At 39.7% G+C, this 25,636-nt stretch overlaps 1 protein-coding gene across 2 annotated transcripts in view; it reads left to right on the top strand.

The window, feature by feature from the left end:
- The window catches only part of DHX35 (DEAH-box helicase 35), a 73,057-nt gene that overhangs the window by 4,795 nt on the left and 42,626 nt on the right, over positions 1 to 25,636 (top strand). For both annotated transcript variants that reach the window (XM_029221602.1, XM_029221601.1), the window contains exons 2-7: positions 1,946 to 2,079; positions 6,800 to 6,892; positions 13,793 to 13,870; positions 19,489 to 19,593; positions 23,042 to 23,103; positions 23,939 to 24,008. In XM_029221602.1, coding sequence (XP_029077435.1) covers positions 1,946 to 2,079; positions 6,800 to 6,892; positions 13,793 to 13,870; positions 19,489 to 19,593; positions 23,042 to 23,103; positions 23,939 to 24,008 — 542 coding nt within the window. The remainder of the gene's footprint in view (positions 1 to 1,945; positions 2,080 to 6,799; positions 6,893 to 13,792; positions 13,871 to 19,488; positions 19,594 to 23,041; positions 23,104 to 23,938; positions 24,009 to 25,636) is intronic.

Here is a 25,636-nt window from a genome sequence, read left to right as displayed (position 1 = left end):
AAAAAAATAAATGAAAGATTCTAGACATGCTGTAAAGGTTTAAAATGTTTGGAAAAGGAGGGAATTCAGGACAAAAGCAGAGCTGATGAGGATAAGCTATTTCTTTGCTCTGGTTTTCTTCGGTGAAGATTACAAGGCGTTAATCAGAGGCAGTAATAATAAGGGTAGGAAGGAAAGGAAACTCACCTCTTTGAGCACAGGCTTTATTCCAGGTCCTGTTCTATCTTTTATCTTGTTGAAAGGAAAGTCAACATTTTGGCAAAACAATAGAGCAGTGCCCCACTTACCTGATTTTTGGCAACCTTGGACCTCTGGAAGACAGATATGTTCCTAGAAACGAAAGGAAAAGGGGTCAGAGATCTACAGCAGTGATTCTAAATTTAGCTCTAGGGTGTCTCTGGACCTCCAGCATTTTGTGTTCTGATAAATTACATTCTGGTGTATTTTTCAGGAGATGGAGTTCACAGCCTTTATTAGATTGTCGAAGGGATCTGGGACCCCTCAAAAATGTAAAAATAAATCACTGGGCTAAATATTCTTATCACAAAGCCTCTGTACTTTCACATAGCATCACAGATTCTGAGTTCAGAAAACCCGGGAGGTGATAGTATTGGGTAATTATCCCTGTAGCACCCCTAACGGAGGGCTGTGAACTTCTGGCGGGGGTCGTTATTGATTCACAAAGGTGGCATACCCCTGTACTGAACAAGTTTAACTTTTAGGGATAACTTCCTCATGTGGAGTTGAATTCTGAACCCTGTGTCATGTACGTATTACTCTGAGTTCTGCCTTGGGCTGCACGAACAATTTGGTGTGAAAAGTTACAGAGGCTGATGATAAAGGTTGAAGCCATGTTCCTTCTAAGGCATTTTCCCGTTCAGGCTAAAAATCCTTTTCAGGCTAAAAGTTGTATGTTGAACAACTTTTCATGGGGGGATTTGGCTTCCCTATTCTTCAGCACCCTGAGGCCCAGTTTTTCGTTGTTTTTACCAAGAAGCCACTGTGGGTATCTGGTGTTTAATCTGCTCAGCACAGTGGCTTCTTGGCCCAGCACTTCCCAACCAACCACTGCAATTCTGTGATTCAGATAGGCGCTGCCACTTACTGTACCCCACTCCAGGGCCGTAGTTGATTGGATCAGGTTGGGCAGAGGCCCTAAGCTGGGAGAAAAAGAGCCTTCCTCATCTCCCAAACAGACAACACACACCTGGGACTCCTGGTTCCCCTCACTGGGTCTTTCTCCATTACCACTTTATGCACTAAGTTATGTTTCTTTGGGAAGATGAATAAGAGAAGCAAGTAAGCTGCACCAGGGTAAGGCCGGCATCTGTAGTGTTCCCTGCTGTATCTCTGGCACGTCCATCCTTGCTGGTGAGTGAGTGAGTGAGTGGTGGAGGAACTGTGAGCCTGAGCTCTGGCCCTGGAAGCAGCCTAATTCCAGCTCCTGTAGAGAAGCCAGCCCCAGGGACTGAAAGGAGCTTGTCGAGAGGAGCAGAGAGAAGGAAAAAGGCCAGGCAGCATTTGAGTCCCCGGTCGGTGCCCGTTGGCCCTGAACCTTGTTGCCATCCTACGGTGATAGGATTCATTGTTTGCCTCAGCTAATTCCCACTAGGTTTCTGCCACTTTTGTTAAGAGTTTGGTAATAATAGCAGCATGGTGGCCAGAGCTCAATACATTGTCCTCTGTAACGTACAGTTGCGTGTGGCCAATTTGGAGCCCAATAGGTCTGCCATCTCCTTTGTTCTTGACGCCGCAGTGAGGCTCTTTTGTAGTCTCGTAGGCACCTTTCTAGATGCTTTCCTGAAATTGCAGTTTAATACCTTTTGGTAGTTTGAGATTAAAATGCAGTGCTTCTGTTGTATATCTTCATCTTTGAATTTGTAACTTTCACACAATTTTTCTGTTCCTTATATCAGAGAATCTGAAAAAAACATTTCTGTTGCAGGTACAGAGGGACCAGGTGTCAGCATCTCTGAAGAGAGACAAAGTCTAGCTGAAAACTCTGCAACGACTGTTGTTTACAATCCTTATGCTGCCCTTTCTATAGAGCAGCAGAGGCAGAAGCTGCCGGTGTTCAAGGTACATTAAATAAGTATGTTCAGTCGTCGGCCTGAAGCAGCCTGCAGTAGCTTTTTTTAAAAAAAATTAATTAATTATTTTTTTTGGCTGGGTTGGGTCTTCGTTGCTGTGCGCAGGCTTTCTCTAGTTGTGGCGAGCGGGGGCTACTCTTCATTGCGGCGCGCGGGCTTCTCATTGTGGTGGCTTCTCTTGTTGTGGAGCATGGACTCTAGGCACACAGGCTTCAGTAATTGTGGCACACGGGCTTAGTTGCCCCATGGCACGTGGGATCTTCCCGGACCAGGGATCGAACCTGTGTCCCCTGCCTTGGCAGGCAGATTCGCAACCACTGCACCAGCAGGGAAGTCCCCTGCAGTAGCTTTATACTTGGCACTGAAGTGAATAATGCCCTCTTACTCTTAATGATCCTGTAGAACACAGCAAGCTCAGAGATACCCTTATCTGAAGGGATCGTCTGTTCAAAATATGTGTTAGTTAACTTTATAAGTCTGGAAAGCCCTTACAGTTTTTTTTGGTTAGATCTTACATATTGGAAAAACTGGAAGAAATGAAATGGCATTCGTTTTTCCCCTCTTTGCTTTCAGTTACGGACAAGTTCAAACACACAGAAAAGTAGAGAAAACAGCACAGCGAACTCTTATGCATCCATCTTCAACAAATTACCAACATGTGGCCAGTTTTAGCTTTCTTTTTAAAGGCATATTTCTTTACCCAAGATTAATTAGAAATACGAGGTTGTTTCTGTTGAAGAGATTAACTCCCACTGAGATAGTGATGGGATTTTGGTATGGTTATTACATACCATGTGCACATCCAGACACGTGATTTTATTAATCTCATGAAATGGACATATACTCATAAGAGACCAAAGTGTAAAGTAGAATTAAGAATATATTCGTTTACAGTGAGCTGTGGCTCTCCAGTACAGATAATACAGTGCATGGACACACTTTTCTCCCCATTGCCAAGTCTACGTGGGAAGCCAAATTGTAATCAGGAAGTGGGCTCAGAGCCAAAGACGGTTTAGATATAGTTGAAGGGTATTTATTTTCTGTAGCCTTGATGAAGGGTGATGAACTCTCCCTGCCTTGTGTGATGTCTCTTGGAATGACCTGAGTAAGTGGGGCCACCAGCACCTGTGTCTCTCTTTCTTCCGGACACTGTTGGGTGAAAGCTGCCCAAGTCCTTGCACTTAGGGAGTTTTTTTTGTCTAGACTGTGCTAATAATGCCTCTTCTATTAATATGTTCTTTCTCCAAATGGATATGAAACAGCCGCCTTCTGAATTTCGCCAAGTCACCTCTATCAGACTTTTCTGTGGCCCCAAATGTTTTAGTTACTCCTGTACTGATAGTTGCTGAGTTTCTTCTGCAGGTGATTAACCTCATCCATTATATGTGAATGTAAACCAGTTTGACCCTCCGGAGATAAGATTATACGTTCACCATTGAGGGACACAGTTTGAGCTGTGATGAAGTGTCTGGACTCGAGCTAGACTTTAGAGTTCAAACCCAGGCTTCATCATTTGTGTGCTGTGTGGCCTTGCTTCACTGCCTGAGCTTCTGTTTACTTATCTGTCATATGGGACTAATGGTACCTTCCTCATAGGATTGTTATGAGGAGCAGATGAGATAAGCCACATAGAGCATTTAGCAAGATATCTGACATGTAGTAAACGTTGGAAGTACAAGGATAATTATTCTTTACTGAGTATTTAATTTTCTTGACTCTTCATCCTCCAACTGTACTTATAATAAATGAAATAACATTAAAAAATGAAAGCAATAAGGTATTAATAACATTGAAATTAAAATGGTAATAAAAGGGGTGTAAGTTATTGATAAAAATCAAAGCAGAGCTTAAGCATAGTTACAATCTCATAAAATGTTAAAGATAAAGCTAAGAGACCAAAAGGATAAAAAGTTACCCATTCACCACTGCTGCCCCCATTAAAACTAAAAGTGAAAATTCCTTTTTTTAAGTTTTTTAAAGATTTTATTTGATGTGGACCATTTTTAAAGTCTTTATTGAATTTGTTACAATATTGCTTCTGTTTTATGTTTTGAGGCATGTGGGATCTTAGCTCCCTGACCAGGTATCGAACCTGCACCCCCTGCATCGGAAGGCGAAGTCTTAACCACTGGGCCGCCAGGGAAGTCCCAGTGAAAATAGCTTTAAAGATAGAAGTTGAAACTAAAGCAGCAGTAAATCAAAGGCTCACCCCCCTTTACCCCAATGCCATTTCAAGGCAGCCTTCCCCTCGGCTACCTCCTGTAGGCTGGCGTTCTCTTTGGGCCCTGAACACGGCTGTGCAAGGTTGTCCTCTTACTTCCTTAAACTCATCCTCACTGAAGCTCAGTCTGGTCCTCTGCACCAGCTCTCCTTGATTTCCCTGCCTGTGCCTGTCGGTGGTACTGTCATTCTCCCAGTCTCCAAACTGGAAATAGTTTTGTCATCTCTCTCTTGAATGTCACACGTCGGACTCTCCACTTGCAATGCTTTGTATTTAGCACATGAGGTATGAGTTAATGCCTTCAGTTTCTTCATGCTTATATCAATCTTGTATATTGCTGCCCAGTTTTCTCGGAACACTTATAGCATGTACTGCCTCCTGGCTAAAGTCCAGATGCTAGCTCTACGTTCAAGGCTTTCGCAGTGCGGCTCTAACTACACCTATTGTAATTCATTTCCAAGTCAAACCTGGAGCCTTCGTGGGCTTTTTCTAGCACACCTAGAATAGAGTTCATATAGTTTGCCTATTTCCATCTTCTTTCCTTTACTTATGTCATTTCCCTTTCCTGGAATACCAAGCGTGTCTCTCTCTCTATTCAAATATTCTGTCAAGTTTTCCTTGAACACCCACCCATCCATCCATCCATTCAACCATCCATCCAGCAGATGGAGTTACAAAATATCATTTACAAAATATCTGTGAAGAACCCAAACCTTTCCCCTTTCTCTGCCCAAAACAAGAGAAAGCACAGAGTCCAAGCAATCGACAGGAAAGCATCTAGACGAGTCCCAGAGTACCTGCAGCAGAATCTCCTTTGGGTGTTTGTAGAAATGCAGATTCCTGGGCTTCACCCTAGCCCTACTGAATCAAAAACCCTGAGGGTAGGGCTAGGAATCTTCATTTTTAGCAAATATCCTAGAAGATTTTTACACTGAGATTTGAGAACTACATATTTAGACCCTAAATAATGCTAAATTCGAAACCCCAAACAGTCAATACCTTATTTAGCCAGGAAGGCAGCATCTATCTCTCCCTCCCAATCTTCACCAAACACATTGTTGGTGTGGAGTCAGATGAGCTGAGCAGTGATCAGAGTGGGAGAATTTGGCAGGTTTTTACTTCATTCCAAACCAGGAATTTATGGAATACCTTTATGACTTTCCAGATCATCGGGTGTGTCTGTAATCAAATGTGGGTACAGAAATACATTCTGAAGCTAAGTACATGGGATCTTGGAATTATCTGTGACTTTTCAGTGGCCAAATCAGTGTTTCTGCTCCTACTGAATGGATTAAGGAAGGCCCAATTGAAATATAGATGTAACCTATGCTTGCTTTATTGTGAACTTGGCCTTAGAGGTAGAGACGAAAGCATATTCTTTTTGTTTTCACAAGTTAATAAATGAAAAAAAATTAAATTAAGTAATACATGCATGTTGAACAAAATTCAAAGGTCTCCTTCATATCCCTGCTCCCCGGCCACTTTCTTCTGCTCACTGGAGACAGTATAGTTACCAGTTTCTTGTTTTGTTTTTCCTCAAAGTAGCTTATACATAAAGAAGCATATATGTATTTACCCTTTCTTCTTCTGTTTCTTAAATTTATTTATTTTTGGCTGCATTGGGTCTTCGTTGCTGCGCGTGGGCTTTTTCTAGTTGTGGTGAGCAGGGGCTACTCTTCATTGCGGTGCATGTGCTTCTCATTGTGGTGGCTTCTCTTGTTGCGGAGCACGGGCTCCAGGCTGGCAGGCTTCAATAGCTGTGGCATGCTGGCTCAGTAGTTGTGGCTTGCAGGCTCTAGAGTGCAGGCTCAGTAGTTGTGGTGCACGGGCCCAGTTGCCCCGCAGCATGGGATCTTCCCAGACCAGGGCTTGAACCCGTGGCCCCTGAACCAGCAGGCGGATTCTTAACCATTGCACCACGAGGCAAGTCCCTACCCTTTCTTTAAAAACACAAATAGTAGTGTATCATTCACGCTGTCCTGCACTTTGCTTTCTTACCATAGCAGACCTCATTGACCATTCCACATCAGTACAAATAGACATTTGTTCTTTTTAACAACTGTGTATTATTCCATTATTGAAGTGCTTCACAGCTGTGTAACCACTCCCCTGTTGATGAACATTTAGGCTGTTTGAATTTTTGGCTCTTATAAACAATACGCAGTGAGTATGCTTGTACATACATCTTTGTTCACATGTATTAAGATGTCTGTAGTCTAACTTCTTATAAGTGGAAATCTTGAATCAAAGGGTATGTGCGTTATATATTTTGATAAGTTATTACACTCAGTTGCAGTTGTATCACCTTGTACTGACACCAACAGTACCTGCAATGTATTTTGATGTATATTAGAAATATATTTTGATAGTTCTTTTTAAAATTTCCTTCCCTTTGGCAAACAGCTCATTTCATAATGTTTAAATATCTTTGTTTAGGTCTTTTGAGAAAATGTATGTCTATTTACAATGTTTGGTTATATTTTTTCAGCTTAGGAATCATATACTGTACTTGATAGAAAACTATCAAACAGTGGTGATTGTTGGAGAAACAGGATGTGGGAAAAGCACGCAGATTCCACAAGTGAGTACATTTAAATGTGTCTTTATACTTAGATTTGATTGGAAGGATTTTGTAACTTGAGAACTCTCTTTACCATTTTTTTTCATTTTTAAGATCTCCTCTCAGAGAGGAAATAGTCAACCCAACTAGATGTTTTTTATTAAACTTTTGAACTTTTATTAAACTTTTAATTTCTTTGATTAGAAGAAGTAACGGTCATCTTCAATTTATTATAATTCTAAAATAATAATAGAATAGCCATACTCTGAAAGGAACAATGGGAACTCATTTGAAGAGGTGTAATGCATAGTTTTTGTCCTCAAATAATTGCAGTTGAAGAGGTGGTGTAAGATGGATGCTGCTATAGTTGTGAATAAAGATTGACTGTTATAGAATTATGCAGTGCTATGGAAGAAACCTCTCTTACAGGACAAAATTTTATCTGGTGTGGATAGAAGTGGAAAGAAGGATCAGGAAAGGCCTCATAAAAGAAATGACATTTGAAATTGGGGAAAAAAATATTAAAAAGAAAAAAAAGACAAAGAAATAGACCTTGAATGATCAGTGGGAGTTGGCTGGGAAGATGTCCTCATCCAGTGAATATTGTGGGTAGAGATATTGGGGTGGAGAAGTGCTTGGGGCTCAACAGAGTGGACAGGTAAGATCAAGAGTGGAAAGATAGGGTGAAGTCAAAGTGTGTCTTAAGAGCTTCGACTTGAAGCTCTTAAGTGAAGAATGATATTTAAGTGGTCAAGGATAAGAGTCCTTGTAGGTTTTTCTTTCCTTTTTTAATGTAGATTTTTTAAAAAATAATTTATTTTATTTATTTATTTTTGGCTACGTTGGGTCTTCACTGCTGCACGCGGGCTTTCTCTAGTTGCGGCGAGATATTTGGATCAGTAATACAGGGGCTACTCTTCGTTGTGGTGCGGTGGCTTATAAAGAAAAAATAAACCTTCTTTTGCCCAACCCAATAATGGATTTAGGATGGGGCCCAGACATAGGAATTTCTTAAAAGTTCCCCAGATGATCTAATGTGCAGCTGGGGAAAGGTAGGCAGAAGGGAATGACCTAGTGGGAAAAGGACAGTAGAGGAGATGGTGACCTGGAGGGAGAACATATGTGCAGATGGTGTCAAGACCCTAGCAGATTACTTGCTTCTTAAAGAGAGACACAGGAGAAGGGCCATGTTAAATTACTGAGAGATTATCAGCAAGAGAGTGATATTAATAACAACAATGATAATAAACCAAGTAACAGTAAGTAATAATTATAATAAGTGCTACATGAAGTGCTACACATATTAACCTGTTTAATCCTCAGTGATCTTGTGAGGTAGGCAGTGTTGTTATCTTCATTTTACAGATGAGGACACTGTAGAAAGTGGTGAGGTGGGGGAGTATAGAACAGAGGTAAAGGGCCATGTGAGAGTAGATGAGTTTAGTTTGTTTTGGAATTAGTCAGTATGGTTATTTAGTCAGCTGAGGATAAACTCTGTTACGTAACAAAGAACCTGAAAATCTCCGTGGCTTAAGAACACAAAGGTGTTTTTCTTCCTCATACTGTGTGCTTTTCTTGGGTTGATGACCCAAGGTATGGACTGTTCCACGTGATCACTGGGACCTAGGGTGACGGCACGGCTCCTGTCTGGGACGTGTGGATCTTGTAGTAGGTGGCAGAGGCATGAGCTGCCTCTTAAACCTGCAGACTGGGAGTGGCGCTTCTCACATTCATTGGTCAAAGCAAATTACATGGCCAGGTCTGATAGCAGTAGGGTGGTAGTGCATACAGTCTTCCCACAGGGATGGGTAGAAGATATTTGGATCAGTAATACAGTATAGCACAATGATCTGGTCATTTCCCCCAGCAAAGCTTAGCTACCAGGGAGCAGAGAGCACCTGCTGAAGGGTTGAGTCCAGGGAGAAGAATGTTCTGGAGGGGAGAGAGGAGTAGGGTCTGAGGATCCAGCCTGGGCAGTATGGCAGCAAACACAGGCAGGTTTTTTTTCTAAGTTTTATTTTAATATTTTTAATTTGGGGGGAAAATTTAATAGATTCACATGGTTTAAAGTTCAAAAGACACAAAAGGATATAAAAAGAGAAAGATTTCTCTTCTGCCCTATTTTCTGATACTTCTTTATGCAGATGCAATTGATGTTACAAGTTTCTTGGATAGAGATTTGTTAACTGGTTTTACACAGAAATGTGGTTTTACGGAGAAATATATAAGTATATATTCCTCCCCTTTTAAAAAGGCAAATGGTAGTATCTATACATGCTTTACGTACCTTGTTTTATTTTTTCTGCTTAATGTATCAGTCTCTTTTTAGTTGCATAGATTCCACATAATTTATTTTACCAGTTCCCAGTTGGTAGACATTTAGGTTGTTTCCAGTTTTGTGTTATCACAATGATGCAGTGAGTCAATTTGCATCTATCTCAGTTTGCACACATATGGGTATATTTATAGAATAAATGAGGTAGTTATGGAGTTGCTGGGTCAAAGGGCACATGCATTTGAATTTAATTATTATTTTTAAAAAATTAATTTATTTTTGGCTGCATTGGTCTTTGTTGCTGCACGTGGGCTTTCTCTAGTTGCAGCTGGTGGGGGCTACTCTTTGTTGCGGTGCACGGACTTCTCATTGCAGTGGCTTCTCTTGTTGCAGAGCACAGGCTCCAGGCATGCAGGCTTCAGTGGTTGTGGTACGTGGGCTTCAGTAGTTGTGGCACGTGGGCTCCAGAGCGCAGGCTAAGTAGTTGTGGTGCCTGGGCTTAGTTTACTCCGCGGCATGTGGGATCTTTCTGGAGGAGGGCACGAACCTGTGTCCCCTGCATTGGCAGGCAGATTCTTAACCACTGCACCACCAAGGAAGTCCCTGACTTTAATTATTTTTAAGGAACTGTATTTTTAAAATAAACATTGTATTTTTTGAATAGGAAATACATTCATGGTACAAAATGTAAAAAGCACAAAGGAATAAGTGGTAAAAAGTGAATCTCCTAAGCTTTGCTGGTGAAAATAGATTACGTTATTGGCCCCAATATCTGCCCTCCCTCCCGTGGTAGGATTATTCCTCTTCCTTACCGCTCAGTTCCACTTCTCTGAGACAGTCACAGTTTCCAGCTTCTTGTGGAGCTAAATATGAGTTACGGCCTAGGAAAACTGGAAAGGCTGAGGAACTAAAGGTCATGGCAAGAATATGAGCAGGTTTTTGTCAACAAACTGTTTTGAAATTTCACAAACTATATGTGGAAGTTAGATGATATTTTTGCCTAGAGCTCTATCAAAACAGTGGACTGTGAAGACAAGCTCTTTACAACAATTTTTATTAGTACCATTTTCTAGTGGGTGGAGTTCTTCCTGATCCCACTCTTAACAAGAAGACCGGATTTGGTAACCCTTAAAAAGAGCAGAGAGAACCGAGATGGAATTCATTCAATAACCTCCCTCTGTGACATCCACTGCCTCCTTTTTTTTTTTTTTTTTTTTTAAAACCACCCATTATTGGTTTTTAGTATGGTCACAGATTTGTGCAACCATCACCACAATTACTCTTTTTTTTTTTAATGTATTTATTTATTTTTGGCTGTGTTGGTCTTTCTCTAGTTGCGGCAAGTGGGGGCTACTCTTCGTTGAGGTGTGCAGGCTTCTCATTGTGGTGGCTTTTCTCGTTGCAGAGCACGGGCTCTAGGCGTGTGGGCTTCAGTAGTTGTGGCAGACAGGTTCAGTAGTTGTGGCTCACGGGCTCTAGAGTGCAGGCTTGGTAGTTGTGGTGCACGGGCTTATTTGCTCCGTGGCATGTGGGATCTTCCCGGACCAGGGATCGAACCCGTGTCCCCTGCATTGGCAGGCGGATTCTTAACCACTGCGCCACCAGGGAAGCCACATTCACTGACTCTTGATGTCAACACTATACCTGCTTTTGCAGCATCTTTAAATTTTCACCTGTAAGCAACCATAAGCAGGCAGAAGTCTAAATCCCAGGTGTATCGAGAGACTGGCTTCATGGACAGATTTATTATTGTGCAAATTGTTTTTCTTTCCCCTAACACTAGTACTAAGAGATTGACTATGAGAGTGTGTGTGTTTTATTTTGGATGGTAGAGCTGTGTCCTGGTTATTTGGCTTTGGTTTGCTGAGCTTGAATGCTAGCTCTTCGATTTTTACCTGTGTCCTCGGACAAAGCATATATGACCTCTTTGTGTCCTTATCTCTAAATTGCTGATGATGCTATTACCTTCCGCACTGGCTTTGTTGTGAGGATTAAATGGGGTTATGCATACCAGACAGTTCCTGGCACTTAGTGATGTACTCGGTGAATCTTAGCCATTATTCTTGTGGTTCTCTTTCTGAATTTGTGTTGATTGGGGTGGTTGGTAGTGTTTTGTGTATGTATTCAGAGCAAGAGAGGAATTTCACAGTTTTGATAGCAAAACCCCTACATTATCTAAAACACTCTGTTCCTTACAGGCATTTTTTAAATTATTATTTTTAGCTAATTTTAGACTAACAGGAAAGTTGCAAAAATAATACAGAATTCCCTTAGACCCCTTACCCCACTTCCCTTACTACAGTAATCAAAAGCAGGACAGTAACAATACCAGTAATCAGACTACAGATCTTATTCAAAGCTCATCAGTTTCCCCACCAAAGTTCCTTCTCAGAAGATCCAGGATCCTTCTCCCTGGTCTCCTCCAGTCTATGAAAGTTCCCCATTCTTTCTTCATCTTTTATGACCTTGACATTTTTGAAGAGTACCAGGCATTTATTTTATAGAATGTCCCTCAGTTTGGGTTCGTGTGACGTTTTCTCATGACTAGAATGAGCTGATGCATTTTTGGCAGGAATCCCATAGAAATGATGTGTCCTTCTTAGTGTATTGTATCAAGAGGGTTGACATGGTGGTCTTACCACTGGTGAGGATAATTTGATCACTTTGTTAAGGTGCCAGGTTTCATCTGTAAAGTTACTGTCTTTCCCTTTGTAGTTGATAAATATCTTGGAGGAGACATTTTTAGACTGCAAATCTGCTTTTCAAACTATCACCTACTAATTTTAGCATCCCTCCTTAGATCTTGTCTGCAGCAGTTACTCAGGTGTTTCCCTAATGAAGGATTTTCTCTATTCCTATTTCCTTTTACATTTATTAAATGGAATCTTCTGTAAGGAAGAACTGTTCTTTCTCCCTCATTTATTTATTCAATTATTTATGTGTATCGGTATGGATTCATGGATATTTATTTTATTCTATGGGTTAAAATCCAATACTACCATTATTTTGTTGGTCAGAATGGTCCAGCTTTGGTCATTAGGAGCTCCTTCAGTTTGGCTCCTGTGTTCTTTCTAAAAGCCTCCATTCATTTTTTTTGAACACTTCCTTACTTTCTAATAACACAGACTGTGTCAGGCTTGTCTTATGTTTTTCCTGCACTAGCCTTGGGATCAACCACTTCTCCAAGGAGCCCTGGTTCCTTTTATTGGAGAATGGTGTTTAAAAATCAAGATTTGGGTGCTAGGGTGCTCATTGTTACTGAGGTGTCATTGCTATAAGTCTCAGTGGGCAGATTTAGGAAATATATATGAATACTAAATCCCTACATAATCCCACTTATATATCTGTATCAATCTGTATATATATTAAAAATCATGAATTTATGCTGATACTTCATTGATTCCAATCCCACATCATAGGGCTCATCTAAAGGACCCATAAAATAGCTTCAGAATTCCTAACCCATACCCCTAACATTTACTAAGTAGATTACAGCACTTAGGTACAGTTCTTTCCATCTCTGGCCTTCAGTCAAGATACTGTTTTCAGTTACTTAGGTTGGTTCTTTTCTTCTCCACCCCCTTCACTGTGATCAGTTATTCATTTGTAATACAGAAAGGGTCATTTGATAATGTTTGCATTTCTTTTGGTTTCCCTCCACATCCTGGTTGGTTTTGTGTATTTATTTGGGTACTTGAAGAGTATGTGCAACATGATTGTGGTCCTGAGTCAGAGCTACACAAAAAGCTCTACTCAAAGCATTGCCCCTCCCTCTTCGTCCCTGCTGCCATGTTTTCATTCCTCCCTTTTTCCACCCCTTTCCTACCAATCCTCCGTAGTCAGCCATTCTCTTTAGTTTCTAGTTTGTCCTTCCTTTATTTCTTTTGAACAAATGAGCAGATACATGTATGTAACAGCACTTTAAATATTTTTCTGTTATAGAAGTAATATATATTGATTGTAAAACAATTTAGACATTATGAAAACAGGTAACTCTGATAACCCCTGTTATCCATTTTGGATTTTAAAAAGCATATAATCAAATAAATACATAAGAAATTAGTATATGTGGAAAATAAATACAGAAATAAATCAGATAATATAATCAAATTTAATGTATACTAATAAAATCTAATGGGATATATACATGTATATAAAGTCTGATTTTTTTTTTGCAATAACAAATGTTGTTTTATTGGTCTTGTTTTAAAAATCTAATTATATTTATTTACTCTGACTAAAATATTTTGTATGGTTGATATTTATTGAATTGTCTCTGTGTGTACTTTAAAATTCTTTGTTCTACAGATTTAGCACTGTTCTGAGTGACCCATGGATGGTTTTTTAATTCCTTGAGACAGCCGTAGTACAGGGAAATTTTGTAAGACTGGGGAGTCAGAATGTTGAATTTATGCCTTAGTTCTTCTGATTATCACCTCTGTTGTGAACTTAATTAAGCACATGACCTAACATTTCAAAACCTCAGATGCCTCATTTGCAAAATAGTTTTTTAAATCTCTGCTGGGAGAAGAACCATCTGTTAATTCTTTTCTCAGTGATTTTAACATAATCCAGGGTCACCTTGGGGGAGATTGTTTCTGGAGAAGGGGTGTCAGGTGTATACTGAAATGTGATTTTATTTGTAGTACCTCGCAGAAGCTGGCTGGACAGCCGAAGGAAGAGTGGTGGGAGTGACCCAGCCTCGAAGAGTGGCTGCTGTTACAGTGAGTTTCTCTTTTGTTGTAAAGACTCTGTTTGTGTCTTCTATTTCAATAACTTTTTCCTTGTTTCCTAAAAGCTGCAAATGAATATGATTTGCAGCTCCTCAAGAATTTAATTCTTCACTTGAAAAAGAACTATGATTATTTTTGTAAAATTGATACCTGTACATTATGAATTTTTATGTAGTAATAAAGTACAGAAGTCAAAACAAAAAAAGTGATTAAAAAAAAAAAAAACCAAAACCCAAATCTCACCACTCAGCAAAAACAGTTTGAACATTTGTGAACATCATTTCAAGTTTCTCTTTTATGTTCACATAAAAATGAATGGTTGGCTGGATGGATAGAAATGATTTTATAAAAAATGGGTTCATAGCCATATATTTGCTTTTGTTGAATTTAACAAAAGAGGAAACTGCAGTGAAATAGGAGTAATTACTGAACTTCGGATAAATAATTTTTCACTACAAGAGAATTTATTAAAGCTTGAAAACTAAGAAGAAGGATTACAAAAAGCTTTAGGGTGTTACTCATTTTTGGAACTACGTTATAGGTAGTTGCCTATCACAAGAGTAAATTAGCACACTGATTCTTTCTACCGTTCCTCCATCCATTTGTGATAAATGCAGTGCTATAATTTTTATTTCAAGATTTATAAATATTCTTTTCTGTAATCATAACTCCCACAGGTATTTAACTTTAATTCTAGTTTAATAATCACTAATAATTTTCCAAGGTTTTGCCAACTTTGAATTGCTCATTTCACTTTATTTCTTGATTGGCTGAATTTTACATGCCTGAGAATGTTTGGTTGTGGTCTTTGTTGATATAAAATTCTTGATTCATCCTCTCTAGGAGCTGTGCAGACACTGCTCCACTGTCTTTTGGCCTGGAGGATCACTGTATAGAAATAGTCTGAGGTCCAGTGGAGTTTTTCCACTCGCTACCTTCCTGGCCTGCTTTTTCTGCTTGAATGCTTGTAACATGCTTGTTTTTGTACCAGGATATGTCTTGATGCTGATTGTTCTGTCTCATTTTTTATTAAATGTGGAAGAACTTTTAATCTTCAGGCTCAATCTCATTATATCAGGCAGGTTTTCATCCATTATTTCTTGGCACACTTTTCTGTTCCATTTATTTTTTTCTCTTTTCTAAGAGCACCAATTAAGTGTATATTAGATCCCCTTTGTCTCTTTTTGGTATTTAGCACCCTCTCTGGAATCATCTGTTTTCCAGTTTGTTTTGTGATATTTCTTCAAGCCTGTCCACAATGTTCATGATTGTTTTTAGTCAAATTTATTCTATTTTGATTCCTTTGTGTCTTTATCTGGGTCTCATAATCATTTCTTTGAATGCTTTTTTGTTTCTTTACTAGCTAGAGAAGTGAATATTTAGAATGGGTGGAGATATTACAATACATTACAAATTTTAAAATCTGATAATACCACAAACATTTTTTAAAAATCCAGAAAATAACATAGTATTTTTATTAATTAGCTGACACATTTCTGTAAATCTTTTTTCCTGCAATTTTTGGCTCTATCCCCACTGACCACCTCTTCACTTGACAACGATTTCCCATTATCTTCCTTCAGAGAGAGTAGAGCAGTATTTTAATGTTTCTCTAGCATGGGTGATTTAGATTTGCTTTTTATTATTGGTACTGTGGAGAACCTCCTTTGGCTTTGTAGCATTTGTAGCATTGTGTAAATTTGGGGGACTATTCTCATATTTGGGAAAAGCCTCTCTGTAACTTCTTGCATGTTCAGGCTGTGAGATTTGGGGGATGTCCACAGACTGGTTTCTGACCTGTACATTTGAGACCTTGTTTCTCCTCAACTGTGCTTTGACTTTGTCTCTTCTTTAAGTTGTTTTAGCTTAAGCTTGTGATTTCTTTGAAACTGGATTTCTTTGGCTGAATTCTACTTCTGTTTCTTTGGGTAATACTTTTGCAATTTCCTTTTTAAACTGCTTTTCTGCTCATGTTCCCTTCTTTCCTTCTTTCTTAGTTGGCTTTAATGCAGTGGGCTGTGTTGGTATTTTTATGATAAGTACTTACCTTTGAGTGGGCTCATTTGCTAGCTGCAGAATTGTGAGGTTGTTCTGGGCTGGCCTCTCACCAAATCTCTTACTGTCCTTTGCTGGTGGAGGATGAGGATGAGAATGTGGTCCAGCACTCCTCAGTGATTTGAGAGGTCTGTTGCAGCTCATGACAAGATTCTTTGCGCTCTCTGATTTGGGATTGATACTTGCTATTGGATTGCCTGCCTTCCCCTTCAACTCCCCCTCTGTGATTCTTTGCTGTCAAAGTGGGTCTCCACTGAGACATTTCCTGTGTCTCCTGGGTCTGAACACACTACTGCTTCTTGTCTTCCTAATACAAGGCTTGTCAGCCCTGCCTTTTAAGGAGGTGACACATTAAGGAAGCCAGCAGCCTGCTCTGGTTGTGAGGAGGCCTGGGCCTCTCTTCTAGATTCAGACCTCACAGTATTTGGCAACTGTGTTTCCTAGTTTATTATTTGGGCTTGTGCCAGTTTCCTTCTTTCATTGGAGATGCAGGTTTTGGTTGATAATATGTTTTATTTATTTATTTTTTTGTTTTAAATTAGCTCTGAGAGGGAAATGGGGGCAAAGATGCCTTTATTTTGCCATCTCTACCTGGACAAGAAATTAATTCTATTTCCTTGAGATATTTTTACTCCTTATTGAGTTTTAATTATTGTGTAATTCTTTTTCCCCAAAGTTCATTTTAATTGTCTTCAAAGTTAGACATTATTGATGAACATTTCCCAAGTCTTCTGTGTGTGTGTAAAAATGGAGATAACAGTTGGGCAACTAGATTGCAATGTTAGACATAACCTTTTATGTCATGAAAGATGATTCACTTACTTAAAACATTTGAACAATTTTTTCTGTTTGTGGTTTGGAATCCCAGCTCTTAATCAATTTGCATTTTTCCTCCAAATTTGTAGCCATGGATAATTTCCATGAAACCACATGCTTTCTCTTAAAGAACAAAGAGTATATAAATTAGCTGTGTAGTATTAATAGAGCTGGCCAGTTTGAAATGCTGCATCTCAGAAAGTACTTTGTGTGCAGACTAAAATCTGAAAACAGTCTCAGAGCCTAAGGACAGATTACACAAGCCATTGCCTGATCTCTGCAAGAGGCAGTTCCTTAATGAGTATGTTCATTGGACTCACATAGTCTGGGTTTGACTTCACGACCAGGCCCTGCCTTGATATATGATTCAGGACAAGCTCTAAGCGTGTCTTATTTCAGTTTCTTTCTTTGTAAAAAAGAGGGTCTATTGCCCACCTCACGGACTGTGTACATGTTTAATGAGATAAAATTTGTGAAAGCTTGGAGCACAGCACCTGCACCTAGGAGGTGCTCAGTGATTGGTGACTGGTTTTCCTTTTGACCTCCTTTTCCTATATCTGTTTCTATTAAAAAGATATGTTTATCCAGTCTAATTGATGAGGTTATTGGGACTAGAACTTAAACAGTAGAGGTAAAAATCTATTAAAGAGCCAACAGAATATGGCCTTGCAAATGTCCAGTGGTGTGATCATACATGATAAAATTTCTGAAAAGGAATTTGAAGTTAAAATCCATTTTGTAGCAAATGTATACAAATAGTGAAATAATAAGAATAAATATGTTCGGCTTCATAAAATGATTATATTTTTATGGAGAGGTTGGTTCATTTATGCTCATTCTTTTTGTTTTTGTTTTTCTTTCTTTTTTTTTTTTTTTTTTTTTTGCGGTACGCGGGCCTCTCACAGTTGTGGCCTCTCCCGTTGCGGAGCACAGGCCTCTCCTGTTGCGGAGCACAGGCTCCGGATGCGCAGGCCCAGCAGCCATGGCTCACAGGCCCAGCTGCTCCGCGCCATGTGGGATCTTCCCGGACTGGGGCACGAACCTGTGTCCCCTGCATTGGCAGGCGGACTCTCAACCACTGCGCCACCAGGGACAACCCTATGCTCATTCTTATGAGCTGGTTTTGCCCATAAGCTCCAGTATCTCTATGCACACATTCGCTGTTTGTACCATTTTTCAAGATTTATAGTTTAATGTTCTGTAGGGTTGAAATTGAAACAATAACAAAACTGTCCCTGTGAAACGCTGGTTATTAGGAGCTATAACCTCCAGAGGTAGAGCAGTGTAGGATGAATTTCTGGTTTCTTAAGATGTTTTGAAAGACTACATGGTGTACATCAGCTGCCCGATGACTGATTCTGTCTTGGCCTCTTAGATCTGTAATTTCAAGTCATCTGGCGGAACCACTTCTGATCCTCATCTGCTCTTCAGTTTCTTAAACACCAACGGTCAGATAACGCCCAGTGTGCTAGGCTCGCAGAGCTGCGTGCAGGGAGCCTCTGGGCTCCTGAGCCTGGGGCTGCTGTGGCCCTATGGCTGTAGCTGAAAGCTCTGCCTCAGGACACCTCCTGTGTCAGCTCATGTTCCAAACTCAGGATGCAGGGACTACATGGGAGGTTGCCTTGCCTGTGAAAGGAGGAGACGACATGCATGGGGGTTGGTTGGTGGGTGGGGACCCCAGGAAACTTCCGTAATTTTGTTTCCCTTTGGTTCTTTGTTAGTTAGATAGTTTACATAGTGAGCATTAAACTCTCTTTTCTTTCAAGGTAAACTAAGTTATAAGCATTATTGTTCTTCCACTTTTATGTTTATTCAGTATTTCGGATATTTTCTATTAATAAGCTAATAGCCTTTGAATGGCCTTCTGGAGTAGTAGGAGATCTTGCGGTTGGATTCTTTTTTCTCTTTCCTACCCTCACCTTTTATTTGTCATCTATTGGTAGGTGAAAAATATATCTGTAGTTTATGGTCTTCATAATACATTATGTATTTTGTTTTCTACTTTGCTTTATTACGTTAACTTGGATCCTTTGTTAACCTTCTCATCTGCCTTTTGAAAAGTTTTCAACCTGCATTCTTGTCTCTATTTCCCCTTGTAATAGTTTTGGTAGCTGGGACACTGTTGCAGATTGTTTTAGATTATCTTGCTCTGGAAACGTTATTCTTTCGCTTCCAAAGAGAAATGAACATGGCCAAGTATTGAATTTGATCGTTCTTGTTCCCTTGCCTTCATGGTCCAGTGGAAGTTGTTTTATTTCAAGGCGTAAAGACATGGAAATTTGTCCCTAGTTGGTGTGCTAAAGAAAGCTTTAGGAATAGGGTGAATCTTGAAATTTCTTTTTCCCTTTTTGCTTCACCCACCAGGAAATCTAGAGCTGAATTTGTGGCTCAACTTAAATAACTTAGGCATATCTGTGTTTTAAAAATTTTCTCATTGACTTTGATCTTTTGAATTTTGTCTGTAATTTCTTTGATCCTGATCTGTAACATATTTACATGATTCCATTTTTATTCTTATAAGTTGCCTCAAGTCAATTATAGAATGAGGTGAGATACATAAAGTTGATAGCTGCAAAGTTTATCACACTAGTTTTCTAATAACCTGCCCCTTCTCTTCTCATTTCCCACTGTGTTCAACATATTATTTAAAAAATAAGTGACCTTTAGATTTTCCGTAGTGTGTGCTCTGGGCAGTAATTTCTGTGTCTCTATTTTCAGCATGATCTTTCTTCCCAAAGGTTGCAGGGAGAGTGGCTGAGGAAAGGGGTGCGGTGCTGGGCCACGAGGTGGGCTACTGCATCCGCTTTGATGACTGCACCAACCCACTGGCTACAAGAATTAAGGTGAGGTGCAGAGCTGCTTTTCCTATTGTGAATAAGGAAGATTCTTTGCGGGGAGATAAAAACATGCAGCCATCGCTGCTGACTGAGGCACTGATACTGTGGCAGAAAGTGTATGAGAGCATCCTGGCCCTCGGGGAAGTTAGTCTGCTGGGAGGTGCAGAGCACTTTCCGAGTCCTTGCGTTTTAGCCCAGAAAGGACCTTGGAAGTAGAGCTAAGCCCTTGGTTCTCCAGATGAAGAGGTTGAGGACCTGGGAGGTTGAATGACCTACCTGACATTACGTGTGCATTGGTGATGGAACCAGAACTCAAAACTGACCTTTCTCATGTTTGTTTTATTGTTTTCCCACCAATCCACATAGCTCACTAAATATAGAAACTTACCCATAAAAGACTTAAAAACAGGAATAAATATTGGGTGGGCCGAAAGGTTTGTTCGTTTTTTTCCGTAAGATGGCTCTAGTAGCACTTAGTTGTCTTTAACTTCATTCGAGACAATTTTGATAAATTGTATGTGACAGCTGTCATAATCAGCGTGCGTTAAAAAGACATCAAAATTGGTGGATTTTTGTGTAGCCATTTTAATATTGAAGATGGAAGAAAAAAAGCAGCACTTTCGGCGTTTTATGCTTTATTATTTCAAGAAAGGTAAAAACGTTAGAAAAAGATTTGTGCAGTGTATGGAGAAGGTGCTGTGACTGATCGAACGTGTCAAAAGTGGTTTGTGAAGTTTCGTGCTGGAGATTTCTTGCTGGACGATGCTCCACAGTTGGGTAGACCGGTTGAAGTTGATAGCGATTAAATTGAAACAATAATTGAGAACAATCAACGTTATACCATGCAGGAGACAGCCGACGTACCCAAAATATCCAAATCAAGCGCTGAAAATCATTTGCACCAGCTTGGTTATGTGAATAGCTTTGATGTTTGGGTTCTACATACGTTAAGCGAGAAAACCTTCTTGACCATATTTCCGCATGTGATTCTCTACCTAAATGTAATGAAAAGGTTGCATTTTTAAAACAAATTGTGACAGACAATGAAAAGTGGATATTGTACAACAGTGTGGAACGGAAGAGATCATGGGGCAAGCAAAATGAACCACCACCAACCACAACAAAGGCCGGTCTTCATCCAAAGAAGGTGATGTTGTGTATATGGTGGGACTGGAAGGGAGTCCTCTGTTATGAGCTCCTTCCGGAAAACCAAACGATTAATTCCAACAAGTACTGCTCCCAGTTAGACCAATTGAAAGCGGCACCCGATGAAAAGCATCTGGAATTAATCAACAGAAAATGCATAATCTTCCATCAGGATACTGCAAGACTGCATGTTTCTTTGATGACCAGGCAAAAACTGTTACAGCTTGGCTGGGAAGTTCTGATTCATCCGCCATATTCACCAGACATTACACCTTTGGATTTCCATTTATTTTGGTCTTTACAAAATTCTTTCTTTTTTAATAAATTTATTTATTTATTTATTTATTTTTGGCTGCATTGGGTCTTGGTTACTAGGCGCAGGCTTTCTCTAGTGGTGAGCGGGGACTACTGTTTTGCGACGCGTGGGCTTCTCATTGCAGAGCACGGGCTCTAGGTGTGCAGGCTTCAGTAGTTGTGACTTGTAGGCTTAGTTGCTCCGCGGCATGTGGGATCTCCCCTGACCAGGGCTAGAAACTGTGTCCCCTGTATTGGCAGGTGGACTCTTAACCACTGCGCCATCAGGGAAGTCCCTACAAAATTCTCTTAATGGAAAACATTTCAATTCCCTGAAAGACTGTAAAAGGCACCTGGAATAGTTCTTTGCTCAAAAAGATAAAAAGTTTTGGGAAGATGGAATTATGAAGTTGCCTGAAAAATGGCAGAAGGTAGTGGAACAAAACGGTGAATACATTGTTCAATAAAGTTCTTGGTGAAAATGAAAAATATGTCTTTTATTTTTACTAAAAAACCGAAGGCACTTTTTGGCCCACCCAATAGTATAAATTGATAAAGTGTAGAATTCACAAATGTTATTTGCACTAATTAGAACTTTCCCATTTTCACATGATAATGGATTTTATATGTGTGTTCTTTGACCTTGTTGCTACTAGTAAAATAATTAGCAGCAGTAGTGATCAGTGTAAATCAACTCAGCAGTGTCCACTGTGTATACCACTGTGCGAATCAGAGTCTCCCCAGTACTGTAAACAATGAATGAAAATGAATATTGAAATGAATATTGGTTGTTAGAAACTCAGTTACCTCAGCTTGCAACAGAGGAAAGCTGAAAATAGATGATCTAAATGTAGTGATTTGTAAAATGTGGGCCTTGTTTTCTAAGTTTCTGTATTTTGTTACCTTTGACATTCATTTTGCTAGGTAAAGGGGTTATTCTTCTATACCATCAAATATATTTACACGAGCTAATTTTTAGATAAGTTTCAGTGGACTGCATAACCAAATGATTCTCTCTAGAGGGTCTTTCCTGAAAAGTTTTGTATTCCATTGGGTAGTAATTTCAGGGCACCCAGTTCTTGACTGGTGGTCTGTCATTGGTGGCAAGTTCTCTTTCACTCCTATGTGTGAATGTGTGTATGTGACAGCTTGTATCAGGTCCAAGAAAAATATGATGGAAATGCACCCTGCTTTGAAAAACAAAACAAAAAGTAAAAATACTAAGATACAGTGTGTGAGGGAAATGTTTAACTTTGTTAAAGTACTGAACTGTTTTGGGGTGAGAATAACAGCATCTAGTTGCTACTGCATTTTTCTGAAGCATTTTATAAACATTCATTAAGCTTAAATGATAATAGCTGCCATTCTTGAGCTCTCTCTGTGTGCTAGGGCCTGTGCTAAGCACTGGACATATACTGTCTCACTCAATTCTCACAGTAACCCTGTGAGGTGGATTCTTTATTCTCTCCATTTTACAAATGAGGAATCAGGCTCAGAGAGGGTAAGTAACATGCCCAAGGTTCACACAGCTAATAAGATGTAGAGCCGAGATTGGAACTCCCAGCAGCCTGACACGATAGCTTGTGTTCCTAACCACAACCCCATCCAGCCTCCCTAAAATAATATCAGATGAAGTTGAGGTTAATAACCTCAAGAGCTGCAAGTCTGTGGTCTTTGGGGATGTTGTAGGAACGGTGATCTCAGACTCACAGCATCCCCCTGGGCAGACACAGTTTTGTCTTCACTGCTTGTTTGTTCATCAGCAGCAGTGCCAGTGGTACAGGCTCAGAGCATGAAATTCTGCTAAAAGATTTGCAAGCCCCAGCTGAGGATCCCGTCTTCGAAATCTTGTTTGTGAACTATTCTATTGCTTGATAACCAAAATGTTGGGGCATTTTCTCACAGTCCTTGGTGGGAATTGTCTTGTACACACACTGGTGATGAGGTTGTATGTGTTTTAGTTGTACTTGAACTTTTTGAATTATTTCTAAACGTTTGTGTTTCTGTGTTTTAGTTTCTGACCGATGGAATGCTGGTCAGGGAAATGATGGTTGATCCATTGTTAACAAAATACAGGTAAATGTGTTTTTCCTGTGATAAGTTTCCTAAAGTTTCAAAAGTACACAAGTAGATTGAGAAGCATTTGTGTTACTAGATGGGATTCACGACCATCCTCAGCTTTCCCAAAGCTTTTCTCCTTACTTTGGCTGTTACCACCTTTGATGTTCTTTTCAGAATTTACAGTCAAAACTGGGCTCCTTAAAATCCCTGTCGTTATTTGAACAGTCTGTTGACTTGTTTTGATCTTGCTGGAGGCACAGCACAGAGCCTGGCAGCATTTTGTTGAATGTAATGTGCAGAGTCCAAATAATTATTTAGACGTTCCCTTTCCTTGTGTGTCTGTCCATTGCTCATGGCGTTAAAGTGGTCCCACTCAGGCTCTGTGGTATTCTGGGACAGGATATCACATTTGACCCACTGGTACACACGTGGCACAGCTGAGACCATGTGCCTCTTCCTGCTGTTTTCTGCAGTTTAACAGCCTTGGGTGGGTGGGCTGTGTCCTGATTTTTATGTGCTCTGTGGGGTTACATGTTATATTGGAATTTAAAATCATGTATTAGATTCTGTTGGAATCCAGCGTGGGTGGTAATACTCTTTAGAAGTAGCAAAAAATACACCATTTTCTTCACCAAGATATGTTGATGTCAACATTTTTATTAGCTTAAGAGTTACCTCCTTGTCAAAGAGGAGTTACTTAGCGTTACTTTTGCTACAAGGTGATCGCATGGGGGCTAAATACCCAGCAGTCCCTTTGATGGTCTGAATACCCAGCAGTCCCTTTGATGGTCTGGATGGGCTTGTGCAGTGGTTGGTTTGATGCTTACTGAGATTGTCCCCCTGATTCTAGTGCCATCATGCTGGATGAAGCCCACGAGAGGACCTTGTACACCGACATTGCCATTGGCCTGCTGAAAAAGGTATAGCTTTGCTTTTGTTTTTGTTTTGTTTGTTGTTTGATTAGGAAAGTCATTGTAGCAATTTAGAAAATCCAACAAAATACGGAGGAAAAAAATGAAAATCATCTGTCATCCTGTTCATTCAGAAACAGTCACCGGTAGAATGTTGGTATGTTTCCTTCTCTTCTTTTTTCTTTGTGCATCTTTTTGTGTGTGTACATGCGTCTGTTTTGGCAAAGTGGGGATTGGATTGTATGTTCTAAGTTGTCTCGCATATTTTTCTTAACGTTACATCAAGATCATTTTCCTGTGTGATTAAATATTCTGTGAAGACATTATTTTTAGTGGCTACATAATCACGTCTCTATCATAAAGTATTTGACTCATCCGTTACTGTTAGGCATTTATATGGCTCCCAGGTTTGAAGTTATTTTAAATAATGTTGCAAGGAGCACCCTTGTAGTTAGATATGTTGCATTTCTGTTTCTTTTCATTCTTTCACTATTTATTATAAAAGATTTCAGGCATACCCCAGGGTAGAGAGAAGGATTTAATGACCCCCATGTGCCCATCATCTTGGCTTCAACAGTTATAGCCCACAGCCAGTTTTGTTTCAACCTTACCTGCATCCTCTCCTCCCTTCCTGTATTTTCTGGTTGTTTTCTTTGGACAAATTCCCAATCACAGGAGTCTAGAAAGAGGTGATAGAGCATGGACTCTGGCTTCAAATCTGACTCTGCTGAGTTTACTCATCTCTAAAATGGGACAGATACAAGTTTCACTCTCTGCTGGTTTACTTTCCTGTCTGATAACCACTAGCCACCTTAGGTTTTAATTAGTTGAAATAGAATAAAATGAAAAATTCAATTCTTTAGTCACACTGGCTATATTCCAAGGGCTCTGTAGCCACATGTAGCTAGGGGCTACTGCATTGGGCAGAACCTCTCTGTCTTTGAAGAGTGTTCTCTTAGAGCTGCCCTATGACATAATTTGTTGTCAGGCTAAACTTAGAAAATGTAAAATTATTAGGATGGTGCCTGACACAGGGCCATAAATAGACTATGAGGTAACTTTCCCATTGGGAGGATGTCCACAGCTGGGTGAGGGGAAGGTGGGCTGGATTTCAGAGGCCCCTAGCCTCTTTGTGCAGTGTATATACTATACAACTGTACTCAGAGACCCTGGAATAGCACATAATTTAGTATATGCTAGTTGCTGTCGTTATTGTTATTTTCATTATTAATTTATTCCTTGGCCAAAGATTTAGACTTTTTGATACTTATGAGGAATTATCCCACCAGGTTATTGCCTTCTGAGGAATGGTATAACAAGGGGGCCTATTTCACTGAATCTTTGCTAACACTGAAAATAAATCTTTGCCCATGTGATGGATGAAAAAATAATCTCATTGTTGTTACACATTTTTGCTATAATTTATTTGATCATTTCTCCTATGCCTCTTGATCATCTGTTTCTTTGAATAACTGTTAGTATCTTTTGTCCATATTTCTACCTTGGTGTTATCATTTATTGTTTGTTTGCTTTTGATGTATTTTTTCATACTTTAACTGTATATACATAGATTCTGACTATCCAGGTGTCAGGAAAAAATGGTTTTACTCCTGGTAAATTCATATTTAGGTTTTAAA

Source organism: Monodon monoceros, unplaced genomic scaffold (assembly GCF_005190385.1).
Source record: "Monodon monoceros isolate NGI ecotype Baffin Bay Population unplaced genomic scaffold, NGI_Narwhal_1 Super_Scaffold_13, whole genome shotgun sequence".
Lineage (NCBI taxonomy): Eukaryota > Metazoa > Chordata > Mammalia > Artiodactyla > Monodontidae > Monodon > Monodon monoceros.
This window is presented reverse-complemented; position numbering and strand designations above follow the sequence as displayed.